The sequence below is a fragment of the Schizosaccharomyces japonicus genome (assembly GCF_000149845.2).
Source record: "Schizosaccharomyces japonicus yFS275 unplaced genomic scaffold supercont5.2, whole genome shotgun sequence".
Lineage (NCBI taxonomy): Eukaryota > Fungi > Ascomycota > Schizosaccharomycetes > Schizosaccharomycetales > Schizosaccharomycetaceae > Schizosaccharomyces > Schizosaccharomyces japonicus.
In genome coordinates, this window is record NW_011627861.1 from 3174137 (window position 1) to 3194760 (window position 20624).

A 20624-nucleotide genomic window follows, 5' to 3' on the forward strand; every position below is an offset into this window, starting at 1 on the left:
CCGTATTTTTCCCACAAAATATGCACTTTGTGCGAATTAATGAAAGTTCAGTATTTATCAAATTGAGTTCTACAGTTTAAACACATCACATATTGATTGAAAAGACAGACAAAACATATATAAACATAAAGACTATTGAGCAGCAGCGGCTTTGGCGGCAGCTTCCTCAGCCTTCTTTTTTTGCAAAGCTGCTACATACTGAGCAAACTTGCTATCGGGACGACTGTGAAGACCACATTCGGTCTTTACTTTTCCCTTCCAGCGACCAGCCCGCTCATCTTCACCCTCCTTTACAGGCTGAGTTGAGTGCCAATCACCAACAGACCGATAGCCACGGTCAAGAAGTGCATTGTATGGGACATTGTGTTCACGAATGTAACCCATAACCTGTTCAAACGACCAGTTGGCCAAAGGGTTGATTTTCAAAACAGGGCCGTCAATTTGGAGAATATCAAGATCACCTCTTTCGCCTCCTTGACTGCGACGACGTCCGGTAAACACGGCAAGCACGCCGAGCTCCTTGTATGCGCGTCTGGAGGGTTCAACCTTGACGAGATAGTCGTATTGCATCTCGTCACGCTCCCAAAGTTCCTTTCCAAACTTTTCCTCGAATTCCTTCGTATCCTTCACACCATCGGCCTTAAAAACGTTCACAGTAAGCTTGGGATAAGTTTGACGGACACGTTCCAACAAATCCAAGGTCTCGGGGAAATGATACAGAGTGTTGATAAAAATAAGGGGGACCGAGTGATCCATTTTGGCAAGCATGTCCGTGATCACAAGACCAGACAGACCCAATGCTGAGGTCTGAAACAATCGAGGAAAGGTGACTAGACACCAACGAAGCACCTCGGGAGGCTCTAAGTGCGAAAGTTGTTCGTTGAGAAAGGCAAGGTGCTCCTTTTGGAATAATTGATCTGCTTTCAAATCACTGTAAGAAGACATTTTGTGTGAAGTGTGCTTAATTTTCCTTAATATGTATGAGGAGATGATGAAAGAGTAGTTTAATTCAACAAATTGTCCAATCCAATGCAGTGTATTTATTTTCAATTCACAGGCGAGTAATTTTTCCTCCGTCTAGTAGTTACAGGGGTTCCGAGGTGGCCAATCTCCGTAAGGAAAAACTAATGAACTAAATGTTAAGGGGTCGGTTGTTCGCGGATGGAGGTCAATCATCAGCTTAAAAAGAAAATCATCGGAAACGTCCCGAATAAACGAATTCGCAATTCGTGGTTCATCTGATGCGAACCCTTGGGTGATTAGCAATCACCTGGTGGAGCCAACAGGCCCCGGGCCTAAAACACCATGTACAGGATACACAAAAAGGTAGGGCCACTATACACGTTGGTTAGTAAGAGAATAAATTGCGAACTCAAGATGTCGGAAAATTCCGAGTTCGGAATTTCGTCATCTGAATATCGCTTGTTTTGTGATAGGACTTACCTAAATAAACCTACCCAAAAAAACACGTTGCCGAAAAGGCGACGGTTCTTCAGTAGCTTCGTTTGAGAAAGATGATACAAAGGTATTTGGAGAAGCTGTAAGTGTTAGCAACAAAGTGTCAAAAGAAGTGCAGAGGGTGAAACTGGTCGTGTGCAATTTGAATAGGAATCTGTACCATAGCGTACAGTTTTTTGTATTGCACCGATGTAAGTACATACTTGCATGCACATAATATAGCAGCGGAGCTTCCCCGTCGTAAGAAACATAACAAATTCATGAACAAGGGCAGATACAAGATAGGTGAGAAACACGGCGTTGGAGCGAGAAATGGTTCCGAAGACAAGAGAGGAATGGTAGACGTGTCGAAGGAGAAATACATGCACGGGCTTGTTCCATTCACGGGAAAACTCGTTCCAAGTAACTGTATTCCACCACAGACCGTAGAATCTTCGGTCTGCGAAGTGTGTTATCTCTGCAAATGCATTAAGAATACAGTCAAAAATCAGATAGAAGGTCAGAAAGTAGAGCACTATGCATGGAAACAACAAGTCAAAGAGAAATAATGGGGCGCGCTCGAACCGTTCCTTAAGAGTGTAATCGGCTAAAGATTGAGAGAGAGGTTCGATGTATTTTTCGGCAATGACAAACATAACAACAATAATACCTAACGTGCCGGCAAGTTTGATTGCCAAATAGCGCCAGCTAAACGTCTTGACCCGTGGAAATTCAAGCGAGTACACGAGAGAGGGAACGAGAAGGTAGTCAAGATAGTTTTTCAGAGTTACATTGTGAGGATAACAAACGTTACCGCTTTCACTTCGTAACTGTCGGCTCAAGTACTTGCAATGAAGAACTAACAAATCATCGACGGCTTGCACACTCATAGAGCGTGCGAGTTTGTCGTTATTGTAAATGCATTCGCATTGCAACTCCCCGTGTTGTTCTTCGGCTGCCCGCTGAGCTGCACGAATTGCATGAAGTTTTTCGTGTAGTTTATCCCTAAGGCGTGCGGCTTCGCTAATGAAACCGAGATGGTGCGAGTAAGAATACTGCTTCATAATCATGACTGCACAATGCAAAATAAAGTAGAGCCCAGGACCCATGCCGAATTGCTTGTACTTCATCCAGATTGCGCTACCAAGCAAGTAGAAGCCTTGCCAAACATACTGAATCCGCTTGCCCGTGCCTTCCCATCGCAACTTCCCCATCACGATGAGACGCTGTAATACATAAGAAACCACAGAGAGACTGACCATAATGAGATCTGAAAGAAACAATGACTTGTACGGGCGACTATAGGAACGGAGCAACCGAAAGTCAGCCGGCAGACCAGTCACATAATAATTCTGTACGAAAATTTGAGTCATCCACATGATGACCGCAATCCAAAAAAGCACGTAGAACCCATGAAAGTCATTCTTTTCAAAATTGTCCCAGGAAGTGTATTCGTCCAAAAAAGACCTACTTTCTTGAAACTTGTAGTCATGATACACCTTGCCTTCCAGGAGCAAATTCCTGGAAGTACTAAGGTTAAAGGAAGCGATTACTTTTTCGCCTTTTGAGTCCTTTACCGTAATTATAGGAGCGTGGAGAGCGATCAATGCCTCCCGACTGGGGTGAACCTCATGCCGTGATTTACTAGAGCTTGTAGAAACTGTAGAATTGCTAGAGGACATCGAGAACGGACAATTGAGTAAATTGGACGAGTCCTTTCTTATCCAAAAAAAAAAAAACTGTTTTTTTCGCAATGAACAGGTTCAGTTTTCTAAGCAACAGAAAAATATATTTCTCAGAATGCTTGTAGCGCAATAAGAGTTGTTCGTGCTCCTAACGTGTCGTAATATAAGAAGCTTTCGTCGTAAAAAGTCGTAAAAGTCGTTAAAAAAAGAAAGACAAGTTCTCCCAATTCAATCAAGTTAGTCTACAAAGTTAGTTGCTTGCTATGAAATTAATGTAAAGTACACTTTGTGAAAAATGTGGTAAAGGGAGAAATGCGTTCTGACAAACGCGTCGTGTTGTTAGCAGCAGTCGAACGACATGAAATCACTGGGCGGAACGGTTGCTACGTCATCCAAAGCCCTAGGAGCCACTTTCTAAATAGTCTCTAAATTCAAAACTAACAAAAAAATAAACGACACGTACAACACAATTAGGATCAACGAATTTGTAATTACTATTTGATGAATTGCTTATTCGCGCATATTAAGCATGCGCGATGCATTCTCTTGACTTTGCGACGCGAATCGCGTAGTAAAGCTTAAATGCGCGTCTTTGCCAAAACAATGACATCATGAATCTTAATTGTATTTCGCGAATATGGCGAACGACAAGGGCGACGTTGTAGCGAAGCCGTACAGTCGAGAATAGAAAAAAAAATAAACATCCACAACAAAGAAACGCTCCTTGATAAAAACATATACCAGCATTTTTTTGATGCCAGCTTGAAGGCACGAAACGAAACTGATAGACGCATTTCGCTTACTGATGACGTACTATTCGCTTAATGCGACTGAAAAAAAGAAAGCCAATTTTTAAAGTTAAAACGTGAGAAGCATACTCCTAGCAATATTCAGACATACTAAATGGATGATTAAATAAACAGAGCTATGCGCATTACAATTTCCCTTCATTTGTTACTGCAACCGCGCTTAACGGTTACTGATCCCCACGTACCCCGGTAATCATAGGCGAAATTAATTTCGCCTATGATTGGTGGGGTTGTCACTTAGATTTTCATGTGCTAAAAACGTCATTTTTCTCGGCTATAATTGGCTAAAAAATTTCGCAACCCAATCTCTAATCGAGCATGGCTGGGGGTTGTTTCTTTAGTGCAGTAAGTGACAATTTAGTATTTCAGTAAAGGAAAGCAGTCGCATTAACGTAACCAGAGCCAAACACCAATTTTCAGCTTGCTGGTCTGTTTTTGTGAGAGCAATCGACTAAGGGTTCACCTGGGCTCCTTTCCTCTCAAGTCCTCTCAGTGGCCGATTAATCATTCTCCGGATTGGTCATTTTCTTCATCCCGTTTCTTCTTCGTTCCCTTTTTTGTTTGCATCGTTGTACTCATTCTTCCGTGATTCTTGTGGGACACTTCCATAATACTCTATTAGTCGACGTTCCCAAGAAACGTTCTCTTTGATATCTTAATCCGCAGATTCTCCTCATCGTTGTTCTCTCCTTGTCCTTTTTGTTTGTAACATTATGATCCGCAACGCCTTCGGTTTCGTTTCCCTTGTGCTGCTAATGGCTGCGATGACTATGCTCATTTTTGGCTGCATTACATCTCCAGTAACTGAGGCTCTTCATTTGGCAGCTGTTGACAATATACATTTTGGTATTTTTGGCTATTGTAATCTGAATACCTCTGTATGCTCGAGCACTTCGTTTGGGTATCAATTGGAGTCGGAAACGAGCAACTTTTATTTCAAAAAAGAGGCAACTCGTTTGACATTTACGAAGGTTTTAATCGCGCACATTGTCGGTGCTGGCATGTCTTTAATTGCATCTTTCTTTACTGTATTGTCCTTGTTTCAGCGTCTCAATCGGAAACGTGGTCTGAGCATCTTCCTCATCCTAATTGTTGTCTTCGCTATGCTTGTTTCTGTACTGGCATATGTGATCGAACTTATTCTCTTCCTTCCCCACAACAATTGGCCCTCTCACATTGCTGCCGGTGCCATTGCTGCTCAATTTTTCGCAATCATATTCCTGTCAGTTCGTGATGTCTCTATCGCGCGTGCTAACAAACGTGAACGGAAGGTCGCAGCAGCAGTACGGGAAGTGGAGGAGAAGACCGTCTACAATGAGGATGAAGTATCTGATGCCAATTACCCACTTACGCTTGATGCCAAGCTTAACGAGGCCAAGGCAACGCTTCCCCACTTTGCCGCGCGGAGCAATGACCAGCTCTCCGTCCCTGCGACGCGTCTCGACACTGCCAGTAGCATTTCGTCACTTAACGTTGACCACAAGGGGTCCGCGGATGTGGTTCGCGAAAGTGTTATTATCAACTCTTACAGCAGTTCACCGGATAAGCATGCTAATGTTTCCCTGGCTGGATATGAAGAGTTCCGTGATTCTGACTACTCGCCGACTCACACCCCTCAGCCAACGAGTTCTCCTTTTGCTATGCCGAACAACGCGTCTGCTAATGCCGTCAACAATAAGGTGTCTGCTCCAAGTACTCATTCCCAGAACAGCACCTCAGTGTTTGCCGTCCCACCTCAGCCATCGTCACGTAGTGCGGCTTCAGCTCCAAGAAGCCGTTCGCCCTCTAACACCGGTCCTCGTCCTTTGCCCAACAACCACGCTTTCAATCCCAATTCGCATCCTCGTGGAAGACCCCAGAATGTTCAACGGCCTCGTGGCCAGATGCATCCTCCTCCCGGTCGCTCTCCTCTCAACGGAACTCCTAATGCGGCTCCTAATATGCGCAATGCCAGCAGAGGGGCTCCCCGGCCGCGTCCGCAAAGACGAGTACCACCGGCACAACAGCAACCACCAGCATCATTTGACCAGCATCCAGTTACTTCTTCCACTTTGGACGCGCTTTCGGGAAACGCGGACTTTGAGCTGCCGACTCGTAAGCCCTACCGTCCGCGGGCGGGCATGAATAACCATGGACCTTACTAGGTTGCCGAGTCGCTGTGACCCGAAAGTGCGATTGCCATTTTAACCCCTAACTCCCCTTAGCATGTGTTCTTCCGTTAGTTGATTTTTTGTTGTCTTACGGTTAGTTCTTGTCATTCTTGTTTTCTTTTTCTGACGTGCAGTCTTTGCCTTGCCGAAACGTGTGCATGGAAAGCTCTACGAGATGTGCTGCGCGCGTCTTGTCGGTGATGTACTACACAGTGCATGTTTTCTCGTGTACGCTGTTCATACGGGTTTGATTGTATTTCTTTTGTTGCTTCATGTGTTTCAGCAGGCTGGGCCCTTGTTATGTAATAGGATATACTTAGTTTCCATTACTACTGCAGATAGGAGTTTTGAGTGAGTCTACTGCGTAACGTGTTATCGGAGCATTGGGATAAGAGAAGTGAATAAGAAGAGGTATAACAAAGAAGGATCCACTTGGGATATTATTATCCATGAAAAAACGAAATGGCATGACGAACGTAAGGGAGAGATTGTGCGTAAGTTGGGATGCAAGGAGAGGGAATTAAGGGGCGTTTAAATGCGTAAATGAGAGACGAATGGAGGAGACATGAAGTTCATACAAGAGGGAGCAGACGTGAAACGACAAAGGCGATATCGCGAGTAAGCTCTTGATTTTCTGAGGATGATGTACGACATAGCCGCACGCAGTCGGAAATCTTTTGATGCACCCCCGACTCGGGCGTGTCTGTGCGCAAACTCAATTGCTTCACAACAACCTTCTTTGTCTCCTCCTGCAGTAACTCATGAACTGGATCGCATTCTTCGGGCAGCAGTTTAGCCAAGGCGGAGAAACGACCCCGTGATTCGCAAACAAGGACCGGCCGCTGGACAAGAACCGGCTTTTTGTTGCTCGCACCAATTTTCTTTCCCGTAAGCACGCTTCGTTTCTGCTCTGAAAAGAACGAGAATAAGTTTGGACTCAGCTCCTGTAGGCATGGTTGCACGGATGCATGAAATGGAAGCCGAATGTTAAGGCCTTGAGTGCTTGGCGACCATATGCAAGAGCTCGAAAGACAGTTTTCCGACATTGAATGTGCGTTGTTTTTGTGTCTCGTATTGCAATTGCTTGCTTTTTATATTTGTTTACATGACTTTGTCGGCATGGCAACCATGCCCAAATGTAAACAAATAAAATAGCAGGATTGCAGAAGAGTAGTCAGTACGTGTGAAAGCACAGACACTAGCAGCTCGTAAATGAGAATTATGTACAGAAGTCATGAGAAAGTCACTCTTCAGTAAGACAGTTCAATTGAACGAAGTAGTCATTTTTTTCTTTTCTTTCTCAAGTGGTAGACTTTGGAACACGTTTGGGTCGCGGTTTCTTCTTTGCATTTTTTTTGGGTGGATTTAGCGACTGGGAAGCCACGTTGGACTCAGCAGACTGTTTTTTTGTTTTTTTATTCGCCCTGCGTGGACCTTTATGAGCAGCAGAGGGTTTGGAAGAGGGAGTTGCGGCAGGGATAGAACCAACGGACGGCGATTCAATTGAAACACTTGAGGCATTATCAGCAATATTTGCAGTGGCTGAAGTTGCATCGGCTGGAATTGCTATCGAAATGCTTTGCGCGCTCGTACCCGAAGATTTTGCGGCTAAGGGTTCACCGCCTGCAGCGTCTTGTTGTTGTTGCTTACGTTGTTGCTTAGATAATTTCTTCTGACGGGCCTTTTCCTTTCGGTGTTGAGCTCGTTCCTGGGCTTTTTGCTGTTTTGCCTTGACGTATTCAAGTAACGGCGTTGTCGTTTTCACGGGCTCGGTCGTTACCACTGAATCTTCTGGGGCGAGTGGGAAGCTGGGTTTTAGGGAAGAATCCGCTTCTGCGGACTCTAGTGACTTTTTGAATTGAATAAAATCCTCATCCTCCTCCAAGGTGCCCATCCGTGAATCCTTTCGCCCATGAGCGACCCACTTTTGATTTGGGGCTACTGCAACAGAAGCATGATAGCGAACGTCTATTGAACGTGTTAGTATTAGTACACTGAGAAAGGACAGTCAGATGCTTCACTTAGTATGGCGAACATATACTCAGAGGAGCTTCGAATGGAGTGTATACATACTGTTCTTGTTTACAAACGCATGATTCTGATAATGGAGAAAAAAGCTTGTCACTTGTTCTGGTGATTTAAACAAGAGGATCGCGTAGGAATGTACTTCAAGGTCTTTTCTTCACACCAGTATTAGTCGGAAATTTCCTAACATATAAATATAAAACCATTTAGCAGCCGCAGCTGCTCTTGACGACACTGGCAGTAGCAACAGCAGCAGCATGTTCCCCAACAAACTTACTCGGGTTGTAGATGACCAGGATGGAACCGGCTTCGTTCAATCGCCTCGTGCCACGGCTTCACCGAGTCCCAAAACACGGAAGCGGGAAGATTGGCGGGGAGTTTTCGGACGACCAACTTGCATGGGACACGCTTGCCTGCAGAATCAAACGGCACCATGAGGAAACGGTCAACGACTCGTGCTGGAATATTGAACGGAGGTGGTGCATAAGTGGGATGTGTGGGGGAAGTGGGCTACACTAGACCAGCAGAATTAGGAGGAATGAGCGAGAATAGTGCAAGTGAGAGAAGCCATTGGGCGGCAACTAGCAGTTAAGAGAATGTCTGGTTAGTGATGATGAACAGAATGGGAAACTAGAAGGATTAATGAAGAGATATATGGTGGAAGAAGTGGAAAAGGGACGGCAGCTAACAATGAATGGACGAACAAAGACTGGTCTTGACAAAGAACAGTGCGAGAAAGGAAAGGAATGTATCACAGCAATTGGCTTATGAAGGCAACGAAGCATTGATAGTAACAAGTAGAACTTGCCTGCAATAACAAAGAAAGACTAACCGCTAATAGTATTTGATACCAAGCAAATTAGTAAGTTACAAGTAATTAAAAAAGTTAATTAAATAAATACAAAAAAAAAAAAAAAAGAATAAAAAAAGTGTAAGGGCGTGACAGACGACACTATGCAGCACAACGAATTCACTCAACTGTAACAACTGTACTAAAGAGTCAAGAACGTTTGCTTAAACAATTCAACAGTACACTCGTCCCTGTCTCGCTTCACTCGTTTCTAGCGCCTTGGTGAAGTGACCCCACAAACTCTATTTCCCACCGATCGGCTCCCATAAACGTCATACGTGCTTCCATAACATTCGGGAAAATGACGTCGAACCTTGTAAACGGGATGAACCAACAAAAACGTCATTAAATCGTATGAAACGAAGCGAGGGATCGAGAAAACGGTTGTGGGCACGATCGCATTTTGAGGTTTCAGAACACTGGGCTCGCTGCTGTGACGGGAAAAACGCGATTCGAGCGACCAATGTTTTGTGCACATCGCCACCTACGTCCCGGCTCGTCCTCAAAGTCGCAGCAGTTTTTCTCGCACTTTCGCGTCGTTGCGCGGCTCTGTGGGGTCGCTTCGATTATGCTTTTCTCTGCCTTTCGCTGATTGGCCGATTACTCTTCTGGAATGTCACGAGGGTTAGGGTACCGAAGCTTCGAGAATCCGCATCCAGGTATAAAAAGCAGCCCAGCAGCAGCCGTTTCACCATCACATTTCACCAAAACAGCTTCAATTCAAGTTCCTTTGGTTGTTCTTGCAACTTGCATATCTCTTTTTTTCGAGTTCTTTATACGCAAGTGAATTTGCTTTTTTGCAAATCATTCATTAATTTTACGACTTTTAACGACTATCTGCGTGCGAAAAACACACACAAACCTAATTCTGCTTACTAGTACAAGTACTGTTTGCTGCACTTTTTATTTCCATACAAAATGAGTAAGGCTATCGGAATTGATTTGGGTACTACGTACTCCTGTGTTGGTCACTTCTCCAACAACCGCGTTGAGATCATCGCCAATGACCAAGGTAACCGTACCACTCCTTCCTACGTTGCATTCACCGACTCTGAGCGTCTCATCGGTGACGCTGCTAAGAACCAGGTCGCGATGAACCCCCACAACACCATCTTCGACGCTAAGCGTTTGATTGGCCGCAAGTTCGCCGATCCTGAGGTCCAATCCGATATGAAGCATTGGCCCTTCAAGGTCGTCGACAAGGGCGGCAAGCCTCTTCTTCAGGTCGAGTTCAAGGGCGAGACCAAGACCTTCACGCCTGAGGAGGTCTCCTCCATGGTCTTGACCAAGATGCGTGAGACCGCCGAGGCCTTCCTGGGCGGCAAGGTCACCGACGCTGTCATCACTGTTCCCGCTTACTTCAACGACTCACAACGTCAAGCTACTAAGGATGCTGGTCTTATTGCCGGCTTGAATGTTCTTCGTATCATTAACGAGCCTACTGCTGCTGCCATCGCTTACGGTTTGGACCGCAAGAACACCGGCGAGACGAATGTTCTTATTTTCGATCTCGGTGGTGGTACCTTCGATGTCTCTCTTTTGACCATCGACGAGGGTATCTTCGAGGTCAAGGCCACTGCTGGTGACACTCACTTGGGTGGTGAGGACTTCGACTCTCGTCTCGTCAACCACTTTATCCAAGAGTTCAAGCGTAAGTACAAGAAGGATATTTCCCCGAACGCTCGTTCTGTTCGTCGTCTTCGTACCGCTTGCGAGCGTGCCAAGCGTACTCTTTCCTCGTCCGCCCAGGCCAGCATTGAGATTGATTCCTTGTTCGAGGGTATCGACTTCTACACCTCTATTACCCGTGCTCGTTTCGAGGAGCTTTGCGCCGACCTGTTCCGTGCTACAATGGAGCCCGTTGAGAAGGTCCTCCGCGACTCCAAGATCGACAAGTCCTCTGTCCACGAGATTGTCTTGGTCGGTGGTTCTACTCGTATTCCCCGTGTCCAAAAGCTGGTCTCTGACTTCTTCAACGGTAAGGAGCCCTGCAAGTCCATCAACCCCGATGAGGCTGTTGCCTACGGTGCAGCCGTCCAAGCTGCCATTCTTACTGGTGACACTTCTGAGAAGACTCAAGACCTTCTTCTTCTTGATGTCATTCCCTTGTCTCTTGGTATTGAGACTGCCGGCGGTGTTATGACTCCTCTTATCAAGCGTAACACTACCATCCCCACCAAGAAGTCCGAGGTCTTCTCTACCTACGCCGACAACCAGCCTGGTGTTTTGATCCAAGTCTACGAGGGTGAGCGTGCCCGCACCAAGGACTGCAACCTTCTGGGCAAGTTCGAGCTTTCCGGCATTCCTCCTGCACCTCGTGGTGTTCCTCAAATTGAGGTCACCTTCGATGTCGATGCCAACGGTATCTTGAACGTCTCCGCTTTGGAGAAGGGTACTGGTAAGAGTCAAAAGATTACCATTACCAACGACAAGGGCCGTCTTTCCAAGGAAGAGATTGAGCGCATGGTCGCTGATGCTGAGAAGTTCAAGGCTGAGGACGAGGCCGAAGCTTCTCGTATCCAGGCCAAGAACCACCTGGAGTCCTATGCCTACAGTCTCCGCAACACTTTGGAGGACAGCAACATCAAGGACAAGGTTGACGCTTCCGACAAGGAGACCATTGAAAAGCACGTCAAGGAGACCATCGAGTGGCTCGACAGCAACCAGACCGCTACCAAGGAGGAATTCGAGTCCAAACAAAAGGAACTCGAGGGTGTTGCTAACCCCATCATGGCCAAGATCTATCAAGCTGGCGCCGGTGCTGGTGCCGGTGCCGCCCCTGGTGGCATGCCTGGCGGTGCTCCCGGTGGTGCCGCTCCTGGTGGTGGTGCTGATGGTCCCGAGGTTGAAGAGGTGGACTAAGGTGTGTCTCCGACTAAGCACAGCAGCACCTTTGACAATCAATGATGCTTGCTAGCATCGATAAACACGAAACTCTCTGGTATGAATGGGTTTAATTGGTTTTGATGATTAATTTACTGTTAATGAATTTAATTGAGTGTTAACAACGGTGGGTGGATCGGGTGCTGGGATTCATAGTTGTCGTGCTTAATACTGGCTAGCGGGGTGTTTGTGTGTGCGACATGTAAGGCATCGTCCGTTTCGAACTATCGCACTGACGTTGTGGTGCGAGTCGACGTTGTTAGTACCGCATGTGGCCCTTACCGCCGTCAATGCTTATCATTACAACTTTCTTAGCGAGCAATTCAAACAGACGGGCTTTTTCCTTTCCTCGGCCACTCATCAGCACTCCATTTGAATCGCCTTCCTCTCTGTCCTCTCATTGATCCCCACCCTTTTCCTTTTTGGCCGACAAGCAACTCACCATACAGGACGCGTCGTTTCGGCCATACGCGCGGGTGACGCCCGATGACAACATCGAGTACTTATCGCTCCTAGCTGTCTGGCTCGCGAAAGCCGCCGCCAACTAACAAAACCCCTTTGTTTGCGCCAGGAGAAAGTGAACAACCGTGTCCGTCCATTACTAACGCTCCTCACATTCGGCCTTGATTAAGCATCGCGTGTGTTTTCTTCGATACGGCTTGCCACTCCTTTGGTGATTACACACGTCCACCACTCTCATTTAGTGTCTCTGTTCGGCTGGTGTTGCAGCAGCTACACCTTATCACCGACATCAAAAGTCAAAAAAAAACTTGACGCCTGATTGGTCCATTAACCGTCCAATCACGAGGCCTCTATCTCATCAGCGCGACTTCTTAACCTTCGGGCCTCTGCACCTTTCTCCTTCCCAGAGCCAGCTACATTTTTGTCGAGGTTTACCAGTTGCTCATTGTCATAGCTAATATCAGGCCAGTGACAGTTTGTACTGTTTGACAGACCCGAACTTATCCCTTTTTCGTTTTCTCCTCATAAGCGTCATCTTGTCATTTCATTATTCTTTATTTTTGCACTCCTCCCCTTTTTGCCAAGTAAGTTGACTAGCGTGTCTCCCTTGTTGCATTCCAATACGGTGATAGTTTCAACAGAGTTTTAAGTTTAACACTCGCTTGTCGCCATTTGGAATTCTTCTTTTGTCATTGGCTCAGCTCTCTACCCTACGTACATACATTCTTTTTAACTACGTCCGCAGTTCTTGACTGTCCGTAACAGACACAGAGAATTGGTCTTGTAGCGCCGTGATTGATTCATTCTTAGACGATTGCTGCTACTTGTTGTGATCCTAATAAAGGTTTCATTTTTTGGATTATTAAAATTGTACACTGAGTGTCTGCGTGACTCTGTGTTCTAATCCCTGTTTCCCTCCGTCCCGTCAAAAGTGTTCTTTTTTCTGCACGGTTTTGGTATTGGTTTCGGTTTATCGTTTTAGATATTCGGTCATATTTGTTCGCCCAAGTTTTCCCGCTCTATACATCACAGTCTAAATGAAGTTGCAACGCGATCTTGCTGCCGCTGCCCTGAATGAGGCCGAATGCGCCCATCCAGAAATGGATGCTGAACTCAATGGCATGAATGCTCCTGTCTACAACTACGATGTCTCCAACAACGACTCGTGGGCTGGAGCTTTGCCTAAGGAGCAAGGTCTTTACAACCCTGATTTCGAAAAAGATGCTTGCGGTGTCGGTTTTGTTTGTCAAATCCGCGGTCTCCGCTCTCACAAAATTGTCACCGATGCTCGTCTGTTGCTTTGCAACATGACGCATCGTGGTGCTACTGGTGCTGACACGCGTGATGGCGATGGTGCCGGTGTCATGACTTCAATGCCTCATGAGTTTATGGCAAAGGAGTTCAAGCAATCCCTCAACGTCACTATTCCCGCCTCTGGTCGCTATGCTGTCGGTAACGTCTTCTTCTCTCCTGAAGAGGATATCCGTAAGGCAGCCATCGAAGAGTTCACCAACATCGCTGAAGAAGCTGGTTTGGCCATTCTCGGTTGGCGTTCTGTCCCCTGTGACAACACCATCCTGGGTCCTGCCGCTCTCTCTCGCGAGCCCGTAATCCTGCAACCCTGTGTCATTCACAAGGCTATGCATGACGGCGCTCAAGAGTTCGACTCGGCCGTCTTTGATCGCCAGTTGTTCATTCTTCGCAAGCGCTCTACCCACAGAATTGGTATGCAAAAGTGGTTCTACATTTGCTCTTTGAACCGCGAGACCATTGTCTACAAGGGTCAACTTGCTCCTGTCCAGGTCTACAACTACTTCTTGGATCTTAACAATGCCGAGTACAATGCTCACTTCGCTCTTGTCCATTCTCGTTTCTCTACCAACACTTTCCCTTCTTGGGACCGTGCCCAGCCTATGCGTTTTGCTGCTCACAACGGTGAGATTAACACCCTCCGTGGTAACAAGAACTGGATGCGTGCCCGCGAGGGAATTATGAAGTCCGAGCTTTTCGGTGATGAGCTCCAATCTTTGTTGCCGACCATCGAGAAGGGTGGTTCCGACTCCGCTGCTTTCGACAACGTTTTGGAGCTGCTTTGTCTCTCCGGTACGCTTTCTCTGCCCGAGGCTGTTATGCTTCTGATTCCTGAAGCCTGGCAGACCAACCCCAACATCAGCGACGAAAAGTCTGCTTTCTACGAGTGGGCTGCTTGCCAAATGGAGCCTTGGGATGGCCCTGCTTTGTTCACTTTTGCTGATGGTCGTTACTGTGGTGCTAACCTTGACCGTAATGGTCTTCGTCCTTGCCGTTACTACCTCACATCCAATGACATTATGGTTTGTGCGTCAGAGGTTGGCACTATTGGCATTGACCCCGAGGTTGTTACCCAAAAGGGTCGTTTGTACCCTGGTCGCATGCTTCTCGTTGATACCAAGGAGGGTCGTGTGGTTGATGACAAGGAGCTTAAGCACACTATTTCCACTCGCTATGATTTCCGTAGTTGGTTGGATTCCGAGCTTATCAACATGAACAGTCTTGTCGATGCCCTTGAGGATAGCAGCGAAGTTGATATCACTCCTGAGGTTGACAATACTGGCTTGGCCGAAGATAAGCGTTTGCTTGCTTTTGGTTACACCCTTGAGCAAGTGAATATGATCATTGGTCCTATGGCCAGTGAAGGTAAGGAGACGCTTGGTTCCATGGGTAATGATGCAGCCCTTGCATGTCTTTCCGAGAAACCTCGTCTCGTGTATGATTATTTCCGTCAATTGTTCGCACAAGTTACCAACCCACCCATTGACCCCATTCGTGAGTCCGTTGTTATGAGCTTGCAATGCTACGTTGGTCCTAGTGGTAACTTGCTGGAGATTGAGCAGAGCCAGTGCCGCCGTCTGTGCTTGCCCACTCCCATTTTGACCTTGGAAGAATTTAATGCTATTAAGAACATCAACGTTGTCCATCCCGACTGGAATGTTGAGAGTATTGACATCACTTTCCCCAAGAATGGTAGCTATGTCAATGCCATTGATCGCATTTGTCAAGAGGCTTCTGATGCAGTTGACAATAACAAGCAAATCATTGTTCTTAGCGATCGTGCTGTTTCCGCCGAGCGTGTTCCCATTGCTTCCCTGATGGCTGTTGGTGCCGTTCATCACCACTTGGTTCAAGCCAAGAAGCGTTCTCGTGTGGCCATTGTTGTGGAATCTGGTGATGCTCGCGAGGTTCACCACATGTGTATGCTGCTTTGCTATGGTGTTGATGCCATCTGTCCTTACTTGGCTATTGAGTCAATTATTAAACTTCACCATCAAAATGCTCTCAAGCCCGGTGTTCCCGTTGAGAAGGCCGTCGATAACTTCAAACACTCCATCAATGGTGGTATTATGAAGGTTATGTCTAAGATTGGTATTTCCACCTTACAGTCGTACAAGGGTGCTCAAATTTGCGAGATCCTTGGTTTGGACAATGATGTAGTCGACAAGTGCTTCGCCGGCACTGCTTCTCGTATTCGTGGTGTTTCCTTCGATTATATCTCTCGCGATGCCCTTGCTCTTCATGAGCGTGGTTTCCCCACGAAGTACACAATCTCGTCTAAGGGTCTTCCTGACATGGGTGACTTCCACTACCGTGACGGTGGTGAGGAGCATGTTAACCATCCCAAGGCCATTGCTCAGCTTCAATATGCCGTCCGTAACCGCAATGATGCCGCATACCAAGAGTTTGCTCGCATTCACCAAGAGCAAATTCGTAAGTGTACTCTTCGCGGTATGCTCGATTTCGATTACTCTGGAGAGGGCATCCCCATTGAGCAAGTTGAGCCCTGGACTGAGATCGTTCGTCGTTTCTGTACCGGTGCCATGTCTTACGGTTCCATTAGCATGGAATCCCACTCTGCCATGGCTATTGCCATGAACAGACTCGGTGGTAAGTCTAACACTGGTGAGGGTGGTGAAGATCCTGCTCGTAGCCAACGTTTGCCTAATGGCGATACCATGCGCTCTGCCATTAAGCAAATTGCTTCTGGCCGTTTCGGTGTCACTTCTTATTATCTTTCAGATGCTGATGAGCTCCAAATTAAGATGGCTCAAGGTGCCAAGCCTGGTGAAGGTGGTGAGCTGCCTGGTTACAAGGTCAGTGAGTCCATTGCTCGCACCCGTCACTCTACACCCGGTGTGGGTCTTATTTCTCCTCCCCCCCATCACGACATTTACTCCATCGAGGATCTTAAACAATTGATTTATGATCTGAAGGCTTCAAACCCCCGTGCTCGCGTTTCCGTGAAACTTGTATCTGAAGTCGGTGTTGGTATCGTCGCTTCCGGTGTCGCTAAGGCTAAGGCCGATCACATCTTGGTTTCCGGTCACGATGGTGGTACTGGTGCTTCCCGTTGGACTGGTATCAAGTACGCCGGTCTTCCTTGGGAGTTGGGTGTTGCTGAGACTCACCAAACTCTTGTTTTGAATGATCTCCGTGGTCGAGTTGTTATTCAAACCGATGGTCAATTGCGTACTGGTCGCGATGTTGCCATTGCTTGTCTTCTCGGTGCTGAAGAGTGGGGTTTCGCGACCACTCCTTTGATTGCTCTGGGTTGTGTCATGATGCGTAAGTGCCATCTTAACACTTGTCCTGTTGGTATTGCTACTCAAGATCCTGAGCTCCGCAAGAAGTTCACTGGTCTTCCTGACCATGTCGTAAACTTCTTCTACTATGTCGCTGAGGAACTCCGTAGCATCATGGCCAAGCTTGGTTTCCGAACCATCAATGAGATGGTTGGTCGCTCTGATAAGCTCAAGGTTGCCGACCATGTCATCAATGAGAAGTCGAAGAAGCTGGACCTTTCTCCTCTTCTCACCCCTGCTTTTACTTTGCGTCCTGGTGCGGCTACTTACAACGTGCGTAAGCAAGACCACCGTCTTTACACTCGTTTGGATAACAAGTTGATTGATGAAGCCGAGCTTACATTGGAAGACGGCATTCCTAGTGTTATTGATTGTGAGATTATCAACACTGATCGTGCATTGGGTGCCACTCTCTCCAACCGTATTAGCAAGCGTTTCGGCGAAGAGGGTCTTCCAACTGACTCTGTACGTGTTAACGTTTTTGGTTCTGCCGGTCAATCATTTGGCGCCTTCTTGGCTCCTGGTGTTACCTTACAACTTGAGGGTGATTGTAATGACTACGTCGGCAAGGGTCTTTCCGGTGGTCGTTTGATTGTCTATCCTCCTAAGGTTTCTTCTTTCAAGTCCGAGGAGAACATCATCGTTGGTAACACTTGTTTGTATGGTGCTACTTCCGGTATCGCCTTTATTCGTGGTGTTGCTGCCGAGCGTTTTGGCGTTCGTAACTCTGGTGCTACTGCCGTTGTTGAGGGTTGCGGTGATCATGGTTGTGAGTATATGACTGGTGGTCGTGTCGTTATTCTTGGAAGCACTGGTCGTAACTTTGCCGCTGGTATGTCTGGTGGTATTGCTTATGTCTACGATCTTCAACAAGATTTTGCTAAGAAGGTCAATATGGAGATGGTTGAGCTTTGCCAGGTTACTGATCCTGCCGAGATTGCTTTCCTTCGTGGTTTGATTCTTGATCATCGTCATTACACTGGTTCTGAGGTTGCTGACCGCATTCTCAATGATTTCCTTCGTAACCTTCCTCGTTTCGTCAAGGTTCTTCCTCGTGACTACAAGGCTGTTCTTGAGCGTGAGGCTGCCAAGAAGGCCGAGGCTAAGCGTCTGCAATATCCTAAGGCTTTCATGCCCGGCAACCCCATTCGTGAGCAATTGGAGAAGAATAGCAAGGACGAGCCTGCCGTCGCTGATGTTGAAGATGTTGTTGGTGGTGCTAAGACTGAACAACGTCTTGACAAGCTTCGTGGTTTCATGAAGTACCAGCGTCGTAGCGAGAAGTACAGAAATCCTGTTAAGCGTACTAACGACTGGAAGGAGGTATCTCAACGCCTTCGTGAAGGTGAGCTTCGTCTTCAAACTGCCAGATGTATGGACTGTGGTACTCCTTTCTGTCAGTCTGACTATGGTTGCCCCATTTCTAACAAGATTTTCACTTGGAATGATCTTGTCTTCAAACAGCAATGGAAGGAGGCTTGGAACGAGCTTTCAAAGACTAACAACTTCCCCGATATTACTGGTCGTGTTTGTCCTGCTCCTTGTGAGGGTGCCTGTACTCTTGGTATTACTGATGCTCCTGTCGGTATTAAGAGTGTTGAGCGTGCCATTTTCGACAAGGCCTGGGAGGAGGGCTGGGTTGTTCCTAACCCCCCTAAGTACCGCACTGACAAGCACATTGCCATTGTGGGTTCTGGTCCAGCTGGTTTGGCCGCTGCCGATCAGTTGAACAAGGCTGGTCACAATGTTACTGTCTTGGAACGTGATAGTGCTCCAGGTGGTTTGTTGCACTATGGTATTCCCAACATGAAGCTTGACAAGCTTATCCTTAAGGCACGTATTGATCTCATGACCCAAGAGGGCATTACCTTTGAGACTAATGCCAAGGTTGGCCCCGATGGTCTTTACACCATTGAGGAGTTGTCCGAGAAATACGACGCTGTTATCCTGGCAACTGGTTCGACCGTTCCTCGCGATCTTCAAATTCCTAACCGTGATGCCGCTGGTATTCACTTCGCTATGGAGTTCTTGCACAAGAACACCGAGAGTCTTGAAAAGAGCAACCTTCTCGATGGTAACTACATCAATGCTAAGGGCAAGGATGTAATTGTCATTGGTGGTGGTGATACTGGTAATGATTGTTTGGGCACTAGTGTCCGTCACGGTGCCAAGAGCATCAAGAACCTTGAGTTGCTTCCCATCCCTCCACGTGAGCGTGCAGATGACAACCCCTGGCCTCAATATCCTCGTGTTTTCCGTGTTGATTACGGTCATGCTGAAGTCCAAGCTCATTACGGAAGCGATCCTCGTGAGTACTCCATTCTCACTAAGTCCTTCGAGAAGGACGAAGAGGGTAACGTCAAGGGTATCAACACTGTCCGCATTGAGTGGGTTAAGAATAGCAAGGGACGCTGGATCATGAAGGAGATCCGTAACTCTGAGGAGTTCTTCCCCGCCGATCTTGTTATTTTGGCACTTGGTTTCTTGGGTCCCGATGAAGAGGCTACTTCTGGAACCGATATCGAAAAGGATGGTCGCTCTAACATCAAGACTGTTGAGCGTTCTTACCGCACAAGCCTTCCCAATGTCTATGCTGCTGGTGATTGTCACCGCGGTCAAAGTCTTGTTGTCTGGGCTATCCAAGAGGGTCGCCAATGTGCTCGTGAGGTTGATGGTGCGCTTACCGGTAAGACCTACCTTCCTGGTAACGGCGGTGTTGTTCAGAGCACTGTCCTCCAAAACTAAATAACTGGTATGGTTTGAAAGTTATTTTATATCACGAAGATATATGATTATGAGAGCGTTATCATTACCGTTTTGATGCCCTGTTTTTTTCTCCTGGTGTCCTTAGTACGAAGAAAGATTTGAACTGCTTGTCAAATCTCGTAGCTGGCTGCACGTTTATATAAGGCAAGTTCTATCCTTCTCGTCCTGAAAACAGATTGATCGTGTACGCCTCGCAAACTTTGCGTTTCTTGCGGGCGGATACCACTTGATTTCGTTTTAAAAAGTTAACTCGAAGCGTTTATAAATTTTTGTTCCTTGAACATTGTTCTCCGGGAACGCAACTCCCTTTCATCACGACTCCCTTTTGTGGAGTGTATGGTATTAACTTTATTATTTGTTATACTATTTCCTTTTGTTAATTAATATTGAATTTTGGTCGTTCATCCCATTCTGTATTTTGCTGCGCAGGGAGGTGTGCCGGCATGTATGCTGATTTGATGTGTCGTGTCTATCGGCAAGTTGATTGTATTGACGGGTTAACACTGTTCGAATTAATTGTTCATCGTAACTTGTATTACTAAGTTTAAACAGAATGATTCAGATTTCGTTCTGTTACTGTATTCTCTTCGGCTCTCGCTCCCTTATTCTCCGTAGCTCCATCCCACTTAAGGGCTTTACTCCACCAAAGTTGGCTTGCAAAGCCATGTAATGGGAGTACGAACTACTCATCTCCTGTCGAGAACCACTATCCAGGTTTGGTAACGTCCCACTAGGTTTTGTTTTTGACCGTAAGTTTTGAGTTTTTCTGTGTCAAAAACAGTATCTGCAGCTATATTTCACTGTAACTGCACGGTTCGTATTCCTTTATACAAAACTTTGTAAAATAGCTAGACAGTGAGAATCTGGAAGCCAACTAACTGTTTGGTCGGCTCGAGATTAAGCTACAAAGAGAACCGACTTGTTTGTTTAAAATATTCATA

At 46.6% G+C, this 20624-nt stretch overlaps 7 protein-coding genes across 7 annotated transcripts; 3 read left to right on the top strand and 4 right to left on the bottom strand.

The window, feature by feature from the left end:
• Positions 1-132: 132 nt before the first annotated feature.
• Positions 133-945, bottom strand: SJAG_04060 (phosphoadenosine phosphosulfate reductase; the record flags this gene model as incomplete). The annotated part of the gene is made up of 1 exon (XM_002175145.1): positions 133-945. The coding sequence occupies one exon, from the start codon at positions 943-945 to the stop codon at positions 133-135; it is 813 nt and encodes a 270-aa protein (XP_002175181.1).
• Positions 946-1295: 350 nt separating this feature from the next.
• On the bottom strand, positions 1296-3119 carry SJAG_04059 (acyl-coA-sterol acyltransferase; the record flags this gene model as incomplete). Its single annotated transcript, XM_002175144.1, has 3 exons — positions 1296-1335; positions 1444-1538; positions 1662-3119. The coding sequence occupies 3 exons, from the start codon at positions 3117-3119 to the stop codon at positions 1296-1298; spliced, it is 1593 nt and encodes a 530-aa protein (XP_002175180.1).
• Positions 3120-4281: 1162 nt separating this feature from the next.
• Positions 4282-6471, top strand: SJAG_04058 (membrane anchored protein Mac1). The gene has a single exon (XM_002175143.2). The coding sequence runs from the start codon at positions 4645-4647 to the stop codon at positions 6073-6075; it is 1431 nt and encodes a 476-aa protein (XP_002175179.1). The 5' UTR covers positions 4282-4644; the 3' UTR covers positions 6076-6471.
• A 182-nt stretch (positions 6472-6653) lies between these two features.
• SJAG_04057 (hypothetical protein) lies at positions 6654-7127 on the bottom strand (the record flags this gene model as incomplete). Its single annotated transcript, XM_002175142.1, has 1 exon — positions 6654-7127. One exon carries the CDS (start codon positions 7125-7127, stop codon positions 6654-6656), a length of 474 nt encoding a protein of 157 aa, XP_002175178.1.
• Positions 7128-7381: 254 nt separating this feature from the next.
• Positions 7382-8541, bottom strand: SJAG_04056 (suppressor 3 family protein; the record flags this gene model as incomplete). The annotated part of the gene is made up of 3 exons (XM_002175141.1): positions 7382-8049; positions 8155-8261; positions 8384-8541. 3 exons carry the CDS (start codon positions 8539-8541, stop codon positions 7382-7384), a joined length of 933 nt encoding a protein of 310 aa, XP_002175177.1.
• Positions 8542-9606: 1065 nt separating this feature from the next.
• SJAG_04055 (heat shock protein S) lies at positions 9607-11981 on the top strand. Its single transcript, XM_002175140.2, has one exon. It carries the CDS (start codon positions 9875-9877, stop codon positions 11816-11818), a length of 1944 nt encoding a protein of 647 aa, XP_002175176.1. The 5' UTR covers positions 9607-9874; the 3' UTR covers positions 11819-11981.
• Positions 11982-12676: 695 nt separating this feature from the next.
• Positions 12677-20092, top strand: SJAG_04054 (glutamate synthase Glt1). Its single transcript, XM_002175139.2, has one exon. It carries the CDS (start codon positions 13339-13341, stop codon positions 19660-19662), a length of 6324 nt encoding a protein of 2107 aa, XP_002175175.1. The 5' UTR covers positions 12677-13338; the 3' UTR covers positions 19663-20092.
• Positions 20093-20624: the final 532 nt, after the last annotated feature.